This window comes from Hibiscus syriacus, unplaced genomic scaffold, assembly GCF_006381635.1.
Source record: "Hibiscus syriacus cultivar Baekdansim isolate YM2019G1 unplaced genomic scaffold, ASM638163v2 tig00112762_pilon, whole genome shotgun sequence".
In the NCBI taxonomy this organism is placed as follows: Eukaryota; Viridiplantae; Streptophyta; class Magnoliopsida; order Malvales; family Malvaceae; genus Hibiscus; species Hibiscus syriacus.
The window spans coordinates 897,752-918,595 of record NW_024063399.1 but is presented as its reverse complement, the minus strand read 5'-3'; the positions used below and the strand labels follow the sequence as shown (position 1 = coordinate 918,595).

General features: G+C 34.4%; 3 protein-coding genes and 1 pseudogene across 3 annotated transcripts; 1 reads left to right on the top strand and 3 right to left on the bottom strand.

The window, feature by feature from the left end:
• Positions 1–26: 26 nt before the first annotated feature.
• On the bottom strand, positions 27–1,880 carry LOC120183438 (annotated as a pseudogene).
• A 15,279-nt stretch (positions 1,881–17,159) lies between these two features.
• Positions 17,160–19,387, top strand: LOC120183467 (quinone oxidoreductase PIG3-like). The gene is made up of 6 exons (XM_039188148.1): positions 17,160–17,411; positions 17,568–17,747; positions 18,314–18,395; positions 18,478–18,585; positions 18,700–18,858; positions 18,990–19,387. Exons 1-6 carry the CDS (start codon positions 17,160–17,162, stop codon positions 19,184–19,186), a joined length of 978 nt encoding a protein of 325 aa, XP_039044079.1. The 3' UTR covers positions 19,187–19,387.
• On the bottom strand, positions 19,118–19,882 carry LOC120183437 (beta-galactosidase 6-like; the record flags this gene model as incomplete). Its single annotated transcript, XM_039188132.1, has 2 exons — positions 19,118–19,580; positions 19,676–19,882. Coding segments are annotated over 2 exons (318 nt in total), but the record flags the coding sequence as incomplete, so codon positions are not given.
• LOC120183468 (beta-galactosidase 8-like) lies at positions 19,796–20,713 on the bottom strand. Its single transcript, XM_039188150.1, has 2 exons — positions 20,092–20,713; positions 19,796–20,003 (listed from the first exon to the last, which is right to left on the bottom strand). Exons 1-2 carry the CDS (start codon positions 20,247–20,249, stop codon positions 19,892–19,894), a joined length of 270 nt encoding a protein of 89 aa, XP_039044081.1. The 5' UTR covers positions 20,250–20,713; the 3' UTR covers positions 19,796–19,891.
• Positions 20,714–20,844: the final 131 nt, after the last annotated feature.

The window sequence follows — 20,844 nt, the reverse complement described above, 5'->3', positions numbered from 1 at the left end:
GTTTTTCTGATATTTTTTGCATAAATTTAAGTTGCTGCTGTAAAACCTTCTTCAGATCCGCCAAGAACCTTATTCAAGATCATGGCTAATCTAACCCCTCCTTGAGCAATCCTTTTCATTAAAATAGGCATCTTTGAATAGAAATATTCCTCTATAAAACCAACAAGAAAAAAAAAATTATTAATGTTGTCTCTACTCTTTTAGAAATCGGGTTAATTGTATTCTCAGTCCATGTACTCTTCGCACATTTGAATTCCAAGAATGTACAAAGAGTTGAGGACTGAGAGCATAATTAGACCTTTAGGGAATAGCATACGTACCCGCCAGTGTTTGTCCATACTTTATGCCATTGTAACCCCATTTGCAGGCTATGGTTATGCTCTCTGTAGCATACCTACAAATGTGAAAATTGGTAACTTTGATTAAACCCTAAACAGATTATCAAGCAAGTAAACCTCAATCAGACACATGGATGTCGGAATATGACTTTTAAAGATTCTTCAAATATATATATATATATATATATATATATAACTAAGAAAAGCCAAACTATACACGTATTGAATACATTCTCGTAATCATAATCGGAGATCGAGTAACATACACAAAACCCCATTATTCTGAATTCAGTAGTTTGGTTTATAAATGTCCTAAAGAGGGTTGAAGCTTACTTGTTCGAGCATTGAAGAAGATCATCACATTGTTCCCATGATGCAACATCATCATGCCATATTCCCTGCTTATGGTTGGATACAAATGTAAGTCATGTGATCTGTTGCTAATTAGTATAGTGTATGTACTCTTAGTTCCGTAGACAAAGGGTTGAACTCCGATAGCAGAAAACGAATACGAAAAGGGACGGAACTAGAATAAAAATCGAACTTACATCGGTGAAATTCCCTACTAAGTCTTCTTGGAGGGTGTCCAAGTTATTCTCATAATAGTCCTTAAGAGCTGTAAGGATGATCTCCCTATCCCACACCTATACATACATTTTAGGAATCCATCATTGTGGCCTAGTGAATTACTGTTTGTTAACTCTAAATTTGGTTTAATCAGAAAGTACTCACATGATCCAGATTCGATTTGTGCCTAAACCAGCGCAACGCGATGGTGTTTCCTCCTTCGTCACTCGTGAAACCGACGTGCATCGGCTGATGGATATCTCCCATGAAATGCGATAAGAACAACAATGCTTGTCATGTTATCTGCAGAGAAACGAGGCAGTTGGTGTTACGGAGAATGTGATGATCGAATCACCAAACGAGTAACAATGTTACTTACAGAGACGATCCAAAGATCCCTCCCTGAAGAGCAGAAGTTGTGAGGTAAAGTTTTGGATTGCACCGGCAACACACGTCCTTTACGCCCTGCTGATAATGACAGTCCCCTAGAAAAAATAACAAATTTTACATTATCCATATCTATAGTTAATTCATTATTGATCAAAGAGATTGCTTAGCTTTCTGCTTACTCGAAAATTCATACGAGCAAGCACCAGCCGGAGTATCGATGAAGTGCAGTGGGCTTGTCCATCGATATCGATACCACTTTTGAATTTGGTCCGCCCATACGCAGAGCGACGAAAGGTCCCCGTTGGCATAGTCCGATAGCAAATTTGCAACAGCTGCTGCAGCCTCAGGCTCTAATAGACCCTAATGCAAAATGAGAAGTAAATTCTTATTATGCTCTCACCACATGATCAGATAAATCAAACCTAACCGAATCGTGTATCGAATAAATCGAACCCTAAACAAGAGGAGTTGTGGAAGAAACAGTACCTGAGCAATCCGACTTGTTAAAATGTGACCTTCTTTGCTCCAACCGTGGGTCGCCAACAAAACAACCCCAAACGAAGGCCTCCTCCCCATCACGACCATCGCCAAAAGTCTTTCTTGTACAAATTTCGACAACAACAAAAGAAATGGTCCCACAACAATGAGTTCATCTTGTATATATATAATGCAAATATTATACCTGATATCAATAAGATAGTTAGACAAGCTATTTAACTATAATTTCCTTGTCCTTTGTTGAAGTATGAGCACGTTTTGTAGGTTGTTAAGTGTTGTTATGCAAGCTGGTGTACAGCTGTACGGTTGTTAGGCAGTTACATGTAATCTTGCACACTATAAATATGTTAATTTAATAAAATAATGGAGTTTATATTCAAAACCCTTGTACTAAAGAGTTCAACATCTTCCCAAGCGTTGACATAAATTTCGTGCGTGTTTAAGGTTAGTTTCCCCCCCCCCTCTTTTTCCATTTTTGAATAGTCATATAAATCTAGATTATATATTTAAACTAAAATCATGTTAAATTCTTATATTTTTATTTATTAAATTAAGGTGATTGCAAAATATTATATGTTTTAAATACTCTCAATCATTTGACAATGAACGTTTAATCATACTATTGCAATCACTGGTGTTCGAATCTATTACGTCTTAGAAAAACAATCATTTCTTTAACCATTGAATTAATTTAATCTGTGCCGTTAAATTCTTATATAACTGGTGAAGTTCTTCAAATATCAAATTTTGTATTTATTAATTCAAACTCTAAGATTTTACTTAAAGAATATCAAACCTTTTCCGACCTAATATACGTCGATAAGTTGGGATTGTCTCAGGAAAGGCGGGTTAATATACGGCTAATATACAGCATTACCGGATACATTAAAATGTATTTAATAAATTCGGTTTAGCGGTACCTATTATGTTGACAACTAATAATGTTTTAGGTAGAAAATATGAAAAACTATTAAAAAATTTGGTAACCGGTAAACTTTGGTTATCGGTAAGTATCTATCCTTTTTATAAAAGTGTCCATACGTTTAACATATCAAGTAAATTTTACCGGTTTTGTCATAATGAATCTGGTTTTGTCATATTTTTACCTGTTATATTGTAAATTATCTATCCTTTTTATAAAAGTGTCCATACTTATTTCACTGTGAAAATATATTTATTATTATCTTTAGTTAATATTGTTAAATTTAAAATCTAAATAATATTTTATAAAATATCAAAACAATCAAATAATTTTTTGTGTAAATGAAATTATTAAATTAATATTGTAGGTGGAAAACATGAAACACTATTAAAAAATTGAAACATAAATTACATAACTTTCAAAAAAGTATATCATTTTATAAAAGTGTCCATACTTATTTCACTGTTGAAAACATATTTATTATTATATTTGGTTAATATTGTTAAATTTAAATTCTAAATAATATTTTATAAAATATCAAAACATCAAATATAATTTTGTGTAAATTAAATTATTAAATTAATATTGTAGGTGAAAAACATGAAACACTATTAAATAAATTGAAACATAAATTACATAACTTTAAAAGCAGTTTTAAATCCTAAAAAGTGTCGATACTTTTAAAAAATATATCGATCCAAAATGATATACCAGGTAAAATATGATAAAACCGGTAACAAAATGATAAAACCGGTAAATTTAAAAGTGTCGATACGTTATAAGGATCGACACTTTGTGAATTTAAAAGAGAAGCAGTTATAGCGCCTATAATGTGTCGATACTTTAAAAAATATATCGATCCACAACGATATAACAGGTAAAATATGATAAAACCGGTAACAAAATGATAAAACCGGTAAAATGATACCGGATATATTGAAAGTGTCGACACTTTCGTAAGTACGTGTAATAAATTATCGACACTTTCAAAGAAATAGGTAATTATCCTTTCGAAAGTATCGACACCTGACATAAAAGTATCGACACTTTTGTATTTGTATCGATTAAATATAAATAACATATCCGATGAAATATAAAGGCCATAGCTAAATATCCTCTGAAAAAAGATAGAACGGACGAGTTTTTGAAATCGAAGAGTAATTGTTGCTGCATTTCAGAAGGCGTTTCTAAAGCGAAGTTTGTTTGTTTGTTGCTGCAGTCGAATCGAAAAGTATGTTGTCGAAACCCTAATTTTTTATTATTACAGTAATCGCGATAGGGTTTTTTATGTGTTGTTTGGGGTTTTGGAGTAAGGAAGCATTTGAGACCGATTGCAGGTAGAAATAGATATTCAAGGAAAATATAAATGTCGATACTTTTATTAAATATTATAGGTAGAAAATGATATTATAGGTTGTATAAATGTGCCGACACATTTTGGTGTGGCCATTCAAATTCTTTTGAAGAAAACCGTTTTACCACAAGAGTAGTTATCTATATTTGTATATTGAAAAATGTATGTAACAAAATAATTGATTTGCGTAAACTGATATATGAAGGAAAAATGGAGTCAATGGGTTGGAAAATTGTTGGTGGAGCAGATGACTTTGAAATTGAGGCCGAGACTCGAAAGCAACCAAAGGTGGATATATGTACTTCTAGTAAGTATCAATGTCTTTTTGTTATTATTGTTGAAATGGTAATTGGATTAAAGTATCGATAAACTTTAATTGATTACAAATTTAAATGTTAACAGTATGGCCGAATGCAAAAGGATGAAGGGAGATGGCACACAGAGCGGTTCGGTATGTAAAATGAAATTGACATTGAGTAGTATTAGTATTTAGTGTTAATGTATTGATTAAGAAACGTTTATGTTTAATATTAGGTGAAAAAAGATGTGAGGTCCAAATGGAATTCAATGAGTGATGCTGAAAAGGAACCTTACATCACACAGTCAAGGAATGATAGTAAAGAATACAAAGAACGGAGGAAAGCACATGAAAATAAGGTATTCATTAAACTTGTAAATACGTTGATACAAATATATAAGAACTATAACATTATATATTGTTAAAAAATGTAGGAAGTGTCGACAAGATGCAGCATTAAAAGGGTGAATTTATTAATTAAACACCTTAAGGAGAAGGGTCAGTTGAATGTGCTGGGAGAAATAGGTTTTGGATCGTTGATCGGAGTAAGGGATCGACCTATTCGGAGGGAATTGTGTCGATCCTTGATGGCACAATTTGACGTCAGTCAATGTATGGCTAAGTATGGTGATTATTCATTCCCTCTGGGGGTATCGACTGCTGCAGCCGTATTGGGGGTACAAAACAAAGGCAAAAGTGTTATAGAAGTCTGTAGGAGTAAGAACTGGAAAACACTTGCCTCCAAATATGGTTTGAATCATAAGGTGACATATACTGAAGTTGAAGAGGATATCAAAAGTGGATCTTACTTGGGGGATGAGCTGAAGGCCCGAGTTCTATTGTACCTTGTCGGGATATTTCTTTGTCCAACGGTGATACGTCAACGAACAAGGAATATATGAAGCTCATTTGCGATGAAGGCTTGAAGGGTGAATTCAATTGGGCTGATATATCCATTCGAGATTGATTGAATCAATAATCACCTTTAAAAAGGGCAGCCAGAGATACCTCAAAGGGTGCATAGCAATCTTAGAGGTAAATGAGTTGAATCACTTTTTTGTGTTTTTATATAAAAATATAAATTTTATTATAAATGCAGGTTGCACTGTTCGATTTTTGGTCGGGCTGTGAGGCAGTGCCGGCTTATGAAAGAACCGGAGTGGCACGCATCCGTGCATGGGGGAAGGAAGAGGTGGTTAGAGTGATGGTGAAGTTGAAGTTGGATAGAGAGAGAAGCAGAAATGGTAATAAATGTAATTAAATAATATTAAGAATATAATCAATGTCTTAATATTGTAATTTAATTTTTTGAAGGTTATTGGCAAGGATGTAGGAGGCAGTGGAGCAGAGGAGAAGAAAGGAGGGATGGTTGTATTGGGGGATGAAGGTGAGTGGGACGACGGTGAAGCAAAACAGAGTAACTTCGACATTTTGATGTCTGAATTGGCTGATATCAAAAAATCCAATTTGAAATCATGCAAAGACAATCAAGAGTCGAAGAGAAACTTGATCAAGTCGTAGAGAAACTCGAGAGAGTCGAAGATACACTCGAGAGGAATAAGGGGGTAGTGGAAGGAAAAATAGATGGAGTGGTGAAAGAAGTAGAGGTGTTGAGGGGTGAAGTGGTGAAAGAAGTTGGGGTGTTAAGGGTGATATTAAGATGGTGACGGGAGAAAAATTTAGGGAGTGGTGAAGGAGGTTGTTGATTTGAGGAGTGAACTTACGGGGGTGAAGGGGGTGGTTGATAAATACTCGGATGAAGGAGCTCAATTGAAGGGTGAAATAAAAATATGAAGAGCTATGTAGAAAAAAAGTACGATGAACTGAAAAAATATAAAAAATAGAGATGGAAGAAATGAGAGGAAGGAAGTCGATGTCATTTATACAGGAGAGTGTTATAGCAGCAGTTTTGGATTCGGAATGTCCTGCACCCCAGAAGAAGAAGCAGAAGGTAAGTTTAATAAAAGAATACTTAATTTGATTTTTATTATGTTGTTGTGACAAAAATTTGTATGCAAAATTGTAGGTTGAAAAAGCGGATATTCCAACCGGAATTGATGACATCGAAGCTGCAATTTGTGATTATTTATGGAATAGCGAGTTAGAATCGGGGTAAGTGAAATATATTATTTTGTGAGTGATATTTAAATATTTCATGACAAGATATTAATCCTAATGATTCATACAGATATTCTGTAATATCAATGGGAAATCAATTCGCTACTGTATACGACATTGCAACGTTGAAGCCTACGGAATGGGTTGGCGGTGTGGTAAGTAGAAAGTAGAAAATAAATAAAACTTATTGAATATGTTCTGATTGTGTAATTAATTTTGTTAGGTTATCGATTTGCTCGCCTGGACCATATGCTACGATTCTCAAAAGTCACACCGGAGGATTGGCTACCTTCCATACCTCTTAGTGGTGAGTTAAATTAATAAATATTGAAAAGTAGTGTTATAGACAGTAAATTAATAATGTTTGTTGCGTAATTACAGCAACAGGCGTTGGAAGCCAACAACAAAGAAAGTGTTGAGAATATTTCTACCTTCTGGGGTGTCATATTGGATAACTATGTGAAATTCACCGACTGTGAGAAAGTAAGACACCATACCAATTGCAAATGATGTTTTCGGATATAGAATGTTGAATTTTGTCAAATTGGGTGTGAAATTTGTTGCAGATAATGATCACAATAAACTACCATAATTCACATTGGTATCTGTTGGTGTTGGATATGGTAGATCATGTTGTAACAATATATGATAGTATGTTTACAACTGAAGCAGCTAAACAGAGAGTGAAGGATGCTAAGATTGGTATGTATGTCTGTATGAAAGGACATTATGTAAATTATAATGCATAATTTTTTTGGTGCATAACTTCTTCTATTTTAATGCAGATTAAAATATTAGATTTTATAATAAGAAACGCATTTGGGTTGAGTCATGTGGATCTCTAGGAAAGTATCCCTTGAAAAATTTCAAATTTGTGGAGCATAAGAAGAATAAGCAATTGAATGGGTATGAGATGTTATCACAATAGAAAGCTTAATTTATGCAGTATTCATCATAATTGACATGTGTGGTTTTCAAATTTTGTAACAGATATGATTGCGGCATGTATGTGATGATGTGGATGGAATCGATCGGTTCTACAGGGGCAACTGGTGATTTTGTAAGTGGATAGAAAAAATTGTTTGTGGTAAAATTGTTAAAAGTCGTAGATTGAATGCTGTAGTTGACAATACTTAACGTTCTGACAATTTGAATATAGGTTGTTGGAGACTGGGATCGATCGCGAGTATTAAACGATCTCGTAAGCCACAATCAAAATGAACGAAGACAGGAGATAACAAAAGCTGCAATATTACATAAGAATAACAAAAGGATGCAATGATGTAAATGTCGAGTTAATTTTGTATAAGATTTATAATTTTGTATACGATTTATATTTTGTATGTGAATATAATTATGAATGAGATGAGAAAAGTTAGCAGTATGTTGTTGTACATGTTTCTTATACACATTAAGGGTCATGTCGATACTTGGAAGTAAAAGGCAAATTTACAATATGGCCAACAGGGTGCACCCATAAAGTGTCGATCCATATATAAAAAAGTGTCAATCCCAAAATCATCGAACCCAAAAGTATAATGTAATATGTAATTTTTCAATCTAACCGGTACAATTATACCAGTTTTATGAGAGAATATGTCTAAATAATGTGTCGACACTAATATAGTTTGTGTCGATACTTTTTTCCCAGAATGAATGGAAAACAAGGTGCACCCATAAAGTGTCGATCCATATATAAAAGTGTCGATCCCAAAATCATCGAACCCAAAAGTATAATGTAATATGTAATTTTTCAATCTAACCGGTACAATTATACCGGTTTTATGAGAGAATATGTCTAAATAATGTGTCGACACTAATATAGTTTGTGTCGATACTTTTTTCCCAGAATGAATGGAAAACAAGGTGCACCCATAAAGTGTCGATCCATATATAAAAAGTGTCGATCCCAAAATCATCGAACCCAAAAGTATAATGTAATATGTAATTTTTCAATCTAACCGGTACAATTATATCCGGCCTAGTGGGGGAAAACATTCAACGCTTCGAGACAGCGATTATTGGTGGATAGCAAAGTATAAATCCAAAACGGCTCCAAACATTGCAAAACTCATATTTAATACAATTGTATATATGGTCACAAAGGGAGCAACAATTTCAACTACACTACCATATGGATGTGTCATCACCCATCTGTTGAAGAAGAAGGAAGTTGATTTTTCGCATGACGCCCCTGTTCGATTAACCCGCAAGATTGACATGGTATTTATTAAAAAAGCGGGATATGATTTTGTTGAAAAACTCGGTTGGAAGCGTGTCAAGGAGGTCGGATTAGATCAAGAGAGGGAGGAAATGGACCCCGTTGGCCATGAAGAAGAGCAACCAAGTGGAGACGCAATGATGGAAGAAGCTCCAGTTGCAGAGGATGTCACAATTAAGACCGTGATGGAATACATGGTCAATTTTCGGGAGCATATTGATTCCCTTGTGAGTGGAATGCGATCCGATATTTCATCATTGCAACGTGAAGTCTCCATGTTGCGTAACGAATTACGTCAACGACATCAAACGAGTTAGGTAATTCATTATCTATGTTTCTTAACATTTACACGTTCTGAACTTTATTTTATTTTCTTTAAACAGATGTGGACAACCAAGCGGTCGCAGAAGATGAAGCTGACGATGATGATGATGATGACGATGAAGCTGGCGATGAAGATGATGACGATGATGATGATGATGATGAAGATGATGATCCAAACAAGTATATCGTGTCTGCAACGCCGCCTTCAAGAAAACTTTTAATTTTTGATCTCAATGGTGTCCTTGCCTACATCCCAAGACTGCCGGCAGGTTTTAATTCTATTCTTTTGTATCCATTATTTTAACATATAAGCGTAGAACTTTAATCTCATTTTCTTCATGTTGTAGATGTTGTCCTCAGAAGAGGATTATTTGAATTTATGCAATTTTGTGTCGACAATTTTGTTGTTGCCCTTTGGTCTTCAAAGATGAGGTTAGAACATGTTTGAGGCAATTGAATTACTGTAGTCAAATCGTTAATATACATTTGAATGTTAACATTCAAACTTGATTACAATCTCAGGCATAACGTCGACCGTGTACTTGAGAAACTACCTGTATTTTCCGAGCATTTTCTATTCGTGTGGGTAAGATGAATGTCATTACAGTTTGCTGACTTTTCGTTGTCTATGATTCCTACATATTATGTTCGACTGTTTGTGAACAGGATCAAAAAAAATGCAAAACATACGATTTTGTTACCTACTGTAAAGATCTCAATGATGTTTGGAACGCGTGTCCAGATTTTAACGAGCTAAATACACTTTTGGTCGATGATTCAGCGGAAAAAATGATTTATAATCCGGTAAGTTGCATTTATGCAATATGTTTTTCCAGTTGAACAGGTGTTCAGACATTGATTATTTTAACAACTTATGTGTTTATATAGAAATACAATTACATATGTCCACATACCTTTGACGCTGCTTCCCATTCGAACGACAAAGCTCTAGGTATGACACAAAGTTATTCATGCTTATGCGAATTTAATTTATTGTTAGTAAATTGCACCTCATTAGTTGATAATTGAAATATTATGTATGTCCTCAGAAAAAGGCGGAAACATACGAGAGTATTTGGAAAATTTGTTGAAGGCCTCTAATGTTCCGGACTTCGTTAGAAACAACCCTTTTTCATCGGATTAATTTTGTTTGTCGGTACATTATTTGAACATTCTTGTGTATTTATAATTTGGTGTGATTATATTGTGTGTATATTTTCATTAATTATTCCATATTCGCTTCTATGTGTACATATACATTTGAGGATTGTTGAAATATCAATACTAATATTTTACATCTACTTGCAAATGTATCGAAACACATGACTATAGCATTGTTTTCGATATCCACAACAAAGTTTTCACACTTTTTAATATTGTGTCTGTACTTTATGTCCAGAATGAAAGAAAAATGTGTCGATACCATTTAAAAAAGTGTCGATTGAAAAAACATCGGAACCCAGATTTATAATGTAATAGATAATTTTGTAATATAACCGGTATAAATATACCGGTTTTATGAGCGAATAGGTCTACAACCTATATCGACACTTTCTAATATTGTGTCGGTACTTTATGTCCAGATTGGAAGAAAAAAGTGTCGATACCATTTAAAAAAGTGTCGACATTTACACATCGGAACCCATATTTATAATGTAATAGATAATTTTGTAATATAACCGGTATAAAAATACCGGTTTTATGAGCGAATAGGTCTACAACCTATATCGACACTTTCTAATATTGTGTCGGTACTTTATGTCCAGATTGGAAGAAAAATGTGTCGATACCATTTAAAAAGTGTCGACATTTACACATCGGAACCCATATTTATAATGTAATAGATAATTTTGTAATATAACCGGTATAAAATACCGGTTTTATGAGCGAATAGGTCTACAACCTTTATCGACACTTTCTAATATTGTGTCGGTACTTTATGTTCAGATTGGAAGAAAAATGTGTCGATACCATTTAAAAAAGTGTCGACATTTACACATCGGAACCCAGATTTATAATGTAATAGATAATTTTGTAATATAACCGGTATAAAAATGTGTCGATACCTTTTTATAAAAGTGTCTATACTTTTTTCACTGTGGAAAACATTAATTTAAGGTTATCTTTTGAGTGAGTTTTAAGATATTAATTTAGTAATTATAGGCGTCTAATGATTAATTTTTTACGTTACGGTATATATTATTATTAAATTAAAAATTCTTAATATTATTTTATAAAATATCAAAACACTCAACTAATTTTTGTGCAAATGAAATTATTAAATTAATATTGTAGGTGGAAAACATGAAACATACTTAAAAAATATTGAAACATAAATTACATATCTTTAAAAAAAAGTATCGATCCTTTTTATAAAAAGTATGGACACTTTCAACATATTATAATAAAATAGGTCCATATTGGAAGAAAAATGTGTCGATACGATTTAAAAAAGTGTCGACATTTTACACATCGGAACCCATAATTATAATGTAATAGATAATTTTGTAATATAACCGGTATAAATATACCGGTTTTATGAGCGAATAGGTCTACAACCTATATCGACACTTTATAATGTTGTGTCGGTACTTTATGTCCAGATTGGAATAAAAATGTGTCGATACCATTTAAAAAAGTGTCGGTAATTTGAAGTAACGCGGTTTTTCTTCCTTCATTCAAAATATTTATATGTACATACAATAGGAGTGATGTTGATACTTACGATATATTATATGGAGATCGTTGTCATTCCATTCCGTCTTCGAAAAAATCAGTTGATGTAGGCTGTGTGCTTGTCCTCAAACTAAGCTTGACTTGAGGACATGTTAGTTTGTTATGCCCCTCACCGTTGCAGTACCCACATCGCCTAATTTCTTCTCGACCTTGTTCTTCGGCACTTCTTTTCGCTTGCGTTGTTTTCGTTGAGGGTCACGAACATTGTTTACTACAATGCTCTGGTTGACTGAATGATTCAAACCAAACGAGTTTTCTAATTCTTCTATTAGTTTTTCATCTCATCTCTTGCGGTTTTGAAAGACTCGTCTGTCTTTGATGCAATGTAGCATAACCTACTTGACGTTGAACGTAGAGCAGCGAACCTTGCCATTTGCATCACTTCTGGAGACACATTCAAATCAACATAGCTGGGTGCAGAAGCCTTCGCATCATTAGTCCACCTACTTTGAATCAAAGTCCCGGGCAAATATGTGTAGTCCAATTGCTTCAAAATGTGAAGTTGATGGCGACACGGAAGTCCAACGGTCTTGAATTTTTTGCAGGAGCAAATTAGAGTTTTCGTACGAGAATCAAAACTAATTTCAAATTTCCTATTTTTTTCTGCGTACTTTGACAAAATATAATGTTGACATTCATCTGATAAGGACTTAATCTCTGCCTCAATCCGGTACAATGTCTCCCGTATAAGTTCATCTTGGAACACACGAAAAGATTCGCGGGTAAAAATCGCAGCGGCATGGCTTTCAAGGTCGACCAGTTTTGTGATCTGGAAGGGCTTCGTATGGGAACTTAAGTAATCCGCTTTCAACTCGTTCATACGCATTCTACTAATTCCATCTTCAATTGCACGAACAACATCTAAATATGTCTTCTTGTGTTTCAGTGCAATAGCTAGTGAAGCATTCATAGACTCGCACCTTTGTGTTGAGCGAATATTGGCAAAGAAATGACCGGTTAGATATGCTTGTGCCCATAAGTGTCGTGTATTTCCCTTCTCAATCACCCATGGATGCTTTTGGACGTTGAATTCTGAAACAATCGAACGCCATTGAATATCAAATTCCTTGGTTGTCCACCAGGAAGCCATGCATTTTGAGAATGCTGCTGTAAACTTTGGGTCACCAATGTTAGCTTGTGCATTGCGAGAAAGATGCCAAGAACATAATCTGTGCTTAGCATAAGGGATAACAGATTTGATAGCCCTCTGCATTGCCCTATCCCCATCGGTTACAACAGAAATAGGTGATTTATTCATCATGGCTTCTAAAAAATTCTGTAGCACCCACTCGAAAGATTGAGACGTTTCGTCAGCGATTATGACAGTGGCAAACACAATTGTGTTATGGTGATGATTGACACCAACAATAGGCATAATTGGTCGACCATACAAATTATCTTTGTACGTTGTGTCGAACGCAATTACATCACCGAAGCATGTGTAATCCGATCTCGATGTAGAATCCGACCAAATAAGATTATACAATGCCCCCGATTCGTCTACCGAGTATGTCATAAAAAACCCGGGATCATCATGTTTCTTATAATCAAAGTAGGCAATAAGCGCATTCACATCCCCATCGACGATTTCCTTTGCTTTACCTCTTTGAAGTGCATTGTAGAGGTCTTTATGTGTAAATCCAACATTATGATAGCCCCCTGCCTGCTGCGTTAAATAGTTCATTACTTGTGACGTGCCAACACCGACCTCTTTCAATGTTGTTGCCTCATCGATATCAGCCTTACTTACAGCTCGATTAGAACGCATAAATGGTGTCATAGCAGATGTGCACAATGCATGATTATGTTTCTGATCAGACTTACTTATAACCCACTGATCGTTTGTATTTGTTGCTGTAACTATGACTCTAGCCTTACATCCTGTTCTTGTGACTGGCGTATGAGCACGTTGACGATCAACAGTATTGACTTTTGATACTCGAAACCCTTCTTTGGAACAACAAAATTCTTGTGTCTTCACATTCCCTTCCACGTCAAGCCGTGTTGTTCCCTTACGTGCACTAAACCCATGTTCCCGTGCGAATCCATTGTAAAAGTGCCAAGCTTGATCACGTGAACAGAAGAGCTGACCAACCAATCTGTCAGATTCATCAACATTATGTACTTCATGGCAATCCTCGGTTGGCTTAACATTGTCTACATCAGTATTATCCATGGCAAAAATTTTGTTGTGCAAGTTCAGTGCTCCAGGAGTTGATGGATATGTAAACGAAGGTTCATTTTGAACATGTTTCTGTCGTGCTGCTTTCAATAGGATGTGGCATTGGTAGTGGTAGTTAAAGGGTGGGTACAACATTAAATTCGCAGTACATATTTAGGTATGTACAATAACTACAAGTATATTATCATTTTAAATTCGCAGTACACTGTTAAAAAAATTGAAACATAAATTACATAAGTTTTAAAAAAGTATCGATCCTTTTTATAAAAAGTATGGACACTTTCAATATAATAGGTAAACATATGATGTAATAGGTAGCCCTTATATAATGTAATAGGTATCGTTTATATAATGTAATAGGTAGTGGTTATATTGTAAAGTGTCTATCCTTTTTATAAAAGTGTCCATACTTTTTTCACTGTGGAAAACATTAATTTAAGGTTATCTTTTGAGTGAGTTTTAAGATATTAATTTAGTAATTATAGGCGTCTAATGATTTATTTTTTACGTTACGGTATATATATTATTAAATTAAAAATTCTAAATAATATTTTATAAAATATAAAAACAATCAAATAATTTTTTGTGCAAATGAAATTATTAAATCAATATTGTAGGTGGAAAACATGAAACACTGTTAAAAAAATTGAAACATAAATTACATAAGTTTTAAAAAAAAGTATCGATCCTTTTTATAAAAGTATAGACACTTTCAATATAATAGGTAAACATATGATGTAATAGGTAGCCCTTATATAATGTAATAGGTATCGTTTATATAATGTAATAGGTAGTGGTTATATTGTAAAGTGTCTATCCTTTTTATAAAAGTGTCCATACTTTTTTCACTGTGGAAAACATTAATTAAGGTTATCTTTTGAGTGAGTTTTAAGATATTAATTTAGTAATTATAGGCGTATAATGATTTATTTTTTACGTTACGATATATATTATTATTAAATTAAAAATTCTAAATATTATTTTATAAAATATCAAAACAATCAAATAATTTTTTGTGCAAATGAAATTATTAAATCAAATAATTCAAATTGAAAATTAAACAACAAATCAATTAAACATTGTTGTGGGTACATTAATTGAACATTGTTATGGGTACATTATTTGGATTAATTTCGTTGAGATGGGTTATGTATACAAAACAATCTATCTCGCATGTGAGTACTTTATTCCAACCATGTGACAAGTGTGACAACTCCATCAACTCACAACTCAGCTTTGAACTCAATCAATATTGTCTTTTAGCTTGATGGTTCATAAAGCATGTTACTTGAACAGTATGAATCAATTATGCAATTTTCATGTTCAATTTAACACTGCATTTCAAATTCATTTCATATGTAATTGGAGTTTGAATTTAAATTTCAATTTGAGTTTGAATTTCAATATATATTTCGGCTCCACTATAAATATTAGCCCAAGCCAATATGCATGTTATCATTGATTATTCCTAATTTCCATTGTTTTTTTTCCAACGTATAAACGCGAGGGAAATCCCGACCATTTTATTTTTTGGTCAACTTTAAAGCGTCAGAAACGTTTCGGGCGTATGATCTGGGTGGTATACAAGAAATGTAACAAATAGCAACTAAAATCATAAGTTGAGTACCACCCAAATCATAAGTCTGAAATACTTCCGATGCTCATCAAAATCCAAAGCTCATATGGTGCCAAGCAAAAGGAAATCAAAATCCAAATCTCATATGATGCCAAGCAAAAGGAAATCAAAATCCAAATCTCATATGATGCCAAGCAAAGGAAATCAAAATCTACAACTTGAGTTTGAACATTGATATGAAATGTTCAGTTGTTATCATGTTGGGATTTTCTCGTTTTTGATTGCTTGGACAGTTGTTCTCTTGCTTCTTCAAGTGTTCTTAAGGTTATCCTTTGAGTGAGTTTTAAGATATTAATTTAGTAATTATAGGCGTCTAATGATTTATTTCTTACGTTACGATATATATTATTATTAAATTAAAAATTCTAAATATTATTTTATAAAATATAAAAACAATCAAATAATTTTTTGTGCAAATTAAATTATTAAATTAATATTGTAGGTGGAAAACATGAAACACTGTTAAAAAAATTGAAACATAAATTACATAAGTTTTAAAAAAAGTATCGATCATTTTATAAAAAGTATGGACACTTTCAATATAATAGGTAAACATATGATGTAATAGGTAGCCCTTATATAATGTAATAGGTATCGTTTATATAATGTAATAGGTAGTGGTTATATTTAGTAATTATAGGCGTCTAATGATTTATTTTTTACGTTACGATATATATTATTATTAAATTAAAAATTCTAAATATTATTTTATAAAATATCAAAACAATCAAATAATTTTTTGTGCAAATGAAATTATTAAATTAATATTGTAGGTGGAAAACATGAAACACTGTTAAAGTATCGATCTTTTTTATAAAAAGTATGGACACTTTCAATATAATATAATGTAATAGGTAAATTTGCAATGCTATCGGTATAAATATACCGGTTTACTTATAAAATAGGTAAATATAAGCGCTACCTATTACATTATATAAGCGCTACCTAGTATGTTATTGTACTTTATAATATTTCCGGTTAAATAATATAACATAACCGGTCTAAATTTTAACCGGTCACTTGTTTAACCGGTCACGCCGTATATTAGCCGTTTTTTAGGCGCCGCACCGCAGAACCACCCCGATAAATTGCTTTTTGATAAAGAATGGTAAAGGAAAGGTAAGAGATAGAGGAGGCGATGTTAGGGATTTGAGTGGATTTGAAAGAAGATGAGTATATTAAAAAAAGGATAAATTAGAATTTTATCCCTAAATTGATTTGAATTTATAAAATAATCCCTAATTAGTTCAAGGATTAAAGTAAAAATTAAATCTTTTTATTAATGTGCCACATCATAAAATCATTAAAATTAACGGTCGTTAATGTTAAGTGACTAAATCTTAATTAAAATAAAATAAAAGTGACCACATATTAACTTTTCTAGATCGAATAATCATATGTTTATAAAAATGAAACAAAATTGACCAATTATGTAGTTTATTCTAAAATTTTGAGTCCTTAATTGATAAGACACAAATTAATCTCATCAAAACCTAACCCCAGTTCTGGAATCTCATTCTTGCCTATATTACCTATCAATCTACTACATAGCCAAAATAAAGAAAGAAAAAAAAGATGAAGGCAGTGGTGATAACAACAGCAGGAGGCCCAGAGGTGTTGCAATTACAGCAAGTTGATGACCCAGAAATCAAGGATGATGAAGTCCTTATCAAGGTTGAAGCCACTGCTTTAAACCGGGCCGATACTGTCCAGAGGAAAGGTTATTACCCTCCTCCAAAGGGTGCTAGCCCTTACCCTGGCCTTGAATGTTCAGGCACCGTCCTAGCTGTTGGCAACCATGTTTCTCGCTGGAAAGTTGGTGATCAGGTAAAATTGAAGAAACCCCACTTCTTAATTGAAAATATGTGGTTTTTATATGAACGATCCGATGCTTTTTTCCTCATGGGATGAGGCTTAAAGATTGAATTTTGGTGAGGTTTTAGCCTTTCTATGAAATTGGGTTTGTGCTATATTTATATGCAGGTGTGTGCTCTTCTTAGTGGAGGTGGGTATGCTGAGAAAGTGGCGGTTCCAGCTGGACATGTTCTTCCCATCCCACCTGGGGTGTCACTCAAAGATGTTGCTGGTTTGCCTCAAGTGGCTTGTACTGTTTGGTCCACTGTTTTTATGATGAGTCGCTTATGGGCCGGGGAGACTTTCCTGGTAACCTTTATATCCACTATTGTTGTCTATGTATCATTCAGTGTTGGCCTAGTTCAATGCTTTGGGTTGTAGGGTAACTCTGTTTGACGATATGATTCATGGATAAGCTTTAGTTGGTTATCTTAGGATCTTGTATATAGAGCAGGTGTGTGCCAATTCTCCACTAATTTGTACTCCGATGTCGGCTGTTCAAGCTTACATGAGTTCGTCCTAGTAGGTGTCAGGTGTGAACATGTCCATATTAGTATCAGGAATTCAGGATTTTGTGTCCGTGTCGCTGAAGACAGTATTTGGTATGGCCTGACCATTGATCAATCAATTATCCTTTAACTTACAGTATGAGTTATTTGTCTTGACATTTATCCGCTGAGAGCATTACTGAAATGCTTAACAATGAACTTATTTGAATTTACGTGTATGGTTTTGGCACCTCATCTTAACAAACATTCCAATGCCTGACCTGACTTGTTCTATATCTTTCTGTCTCTTTTTAGTATCATTTAGCTATATCATATACGATCTGGTCTGCTGCTTGAGATGTAATCTGAGAGCTATAAGAATTTCAGGTCCATGGTGGTTCAAGTGGAATTGGCACTTTTGCAATTCAGATAGCCAAGGACAAAGGAGCAACAGTATTGGTTACAGCAGGTCTACCTTCAATAGTGATTGTATTGAAAGTTTTGTGTTTTCATTTGGTATTATATATAGATGTGGTAATGTTGATCCCTAGGGAGTGATGAAAAATTAGCTTTCTGCAAGAAACTTGGAGCTCATGTCTGCATCAATTACAAGACAGAGGATTTTGTTGCACGTGTTAAGGAAGAAACTGGAGGGAAGGGTACGTTCTTGAGTTTTATAATAACATCTTTGGTCTGAGTTCTAACACTGGAATTGTTGCTCTTCTTCTCAGCATTTACATGCCCAATTTAAATTCTCAAATGTTTAATGGCAGGTGTTGATGTAATTCTGGATTGTATTGGAGCATCCTACCTTCAGCGAAACCTGGACAGCTTAAACTTCGATGGAAGGCTTTGTATTATTGGCTTCCAGGGTGGAGCAGTCACCGAAATTAAACTCAATACTTTACTTCCAAAGCGGCTCACGGTGCAAGGTAATAGAGAAAATTATAACGCATCTAATGTCATGTAATCTTTACACATGTTGCATCTTCTGGGGCATATCGGAAAGCATGCCCTTTTTAGATAACAGTTTATTAACTTAATTTTATATTTTTGCATCCAGGGGCTGTGCTGCGACCGAGAAGTCAAGAGAACAAAGCAATGGTTGTCAGTGAAGTGGAGAAGAATGTTTGGCCTGCAGTTGCAACGGGCAAGGTGAAGCCTATCATCTACAAATCTTTTCCTTTATCCGAGGCTGGGGAGGCTCATCGACTCATGGAAAGTAATGAGCATATTGGGAAGATACTTCTTGTTCCGTGATGCCGGTAAGGACCCTGTCTTGTAGTGAGACAATGGTGTCGTTTGATTATAAAACGAAACACTTGTGAATCTTGTATGCGTCATGTCTTTGTGGGATAAATTTAATCGTTTTACCAAAATGATAATCATACAAAACTGATTTGTTGTGAAATTTTTTAGTACTTTCCAGTGGCATATAATTTAGAAAGATATATTCAGCAAGCTTCTGTGTTCTCAATTGCATGTCAAAATACAAAACCTACGGCATTGCTGTATTTTTACCAAGTAAAAAAGCAATGGGATTTCATTCACTACATATAGCTTCAATGGCAAGGGTTTTCAGTGCACCGGGGCAAGGATCACCAAGATTAGCAGCAGATATGGGTATCGAACACTTCTCCTCACCAATGCAAGCCTGCAAATTCAACCATGGATGCCGAAGAAATTTGCTTAACTGAGGAATCTGCAATCTAAAAGGTACTATATATGAACAAAGAAAGGCTTCCTTACCTTTTTAACCATTGATAGTATGTTAGTATGACAAGTCCCTGCCTTGAATGAACCACAATTTCCTTCCGGAGATCCAAAACTGGCAAATTTAATCGAAGTAATGCGCCAGCCTTGTTCACAGTTGAGTTGAGCTTCAGGATTCTGAGACCCGAAGCCTTCATTTGGTATCCAAGAATCTGCTGGCCGAGGATCATCCTCGGATACAAATGAACTTATCTATTGGCTAGTTCGTGTCAGCACTGAAATCTGTGTAGGATCACCACCGAGCTCTTCATGAACTACTAATAAGTTCTCACCGGGATGTACCCAAGAGCGTGGGACATGATATCTGAACAGCGGTAATAGCAACAGTTTGAGAATACATCAAACATAGAAGTTTACATATAGGATCGAGATTGAATGTTTCGTAAACTTACAATGTCTGAGCCAGTTGGCCACAATTCTGTTGACATTTCGTTGAATCGTATTCTCCTCTATAATCGCAGTTCTCAGTACAACCATAGGATGGTGAGAGATAGGCCGGCCAGTATCGTCCTATGCTCTGTCCGTTAACCCAAGCTTGACCCTTCCCCATACTAGTGAGATTTAAGGCTAAAGGACCCTTGCCTTGTGGAGCAAGGAAAGAAACCTTGTATCAGATCAGTGAATTGTTGATAGGTAGAATACAACCCCCTTTGTCCACAGTGAACTATTTGATTGAATTAATTCATCTAGTCCAAGGTATTTTCCCTCAATTCCCACATAATTATTCAAAAAAAATCTATGGATGATATATATAACTCGAAAAGTCGATAACTCGATAATATATGGCCGGATAATGTTGTTGATCTGCAGAAATTAACCTGATAGGTCCATTCTTCAGAGGAAACATCAGATCTGTTATTCCATGGATCAACAAGAACCACTGAAAAACCCCCGGCGCCTTGAACATCGAACCATGGCCCAAAGTTCTGAAACATATTGAAATCGCAAGCTTATTAAAGTTGGTAACCCTTCATGCCTGAAGGTTTCTAATAAGCCAAGAAATTTTTATTACATGCAGACCAACCATCATCCAGACCAACCGCCGATCGGGTCGGGTTTTTAAAAAAAATCGGGTTCGGGTCGGATTCGGGTTTAAGGTGAAAATATCTGACCCGGCCCGGAAAAAATATAATTGTACTTTATAT

What these genes read in the sequence shown, in the direction of transcription:
- LOC120183467 (XM_039188148.1), top strand. Translation starts at nt 17,160, where the DNA reads ATGAAGGCAGTGGTGATAACAACAGCAGGAGGCCCAGAGGTGTTGCAA. An exon ending in GCTGGAAAGTTGGTGATCAG is followed by an intron (nt 17,412 to 17,567) that starts GTAAAATTGAAG and finishes ATTTATATGCAG; the next exon opens with GTGTGTGCTCTTCTTAGTGG. An exon ending in AACAGTATTGGTTACAGCAG is followed by an intron (nt 18,396 to 18,477) that starts GTCTACCTTCAA and finishes GTTGATCCCTAG; the next exon opens with GGAGTGATGAAAAATTAGCT.
- LOC120183468 (XM_039188150.1), bottom strand. Translation starts at nt 20,249, where the DNA reads ATGGGGAAGGGTCAAGCTTGGGTTAACGGACAGAGCATAGGACGATAC. An exon ending in GGCCAACTGGCTCAGACATT is followed by an intron (nt 20,004 to 20,091) that starts GTAAGTTTACGA and finishes ACCGCTGTTCAG; the next exon opens with ATATCATGTCCCACGCTCTT.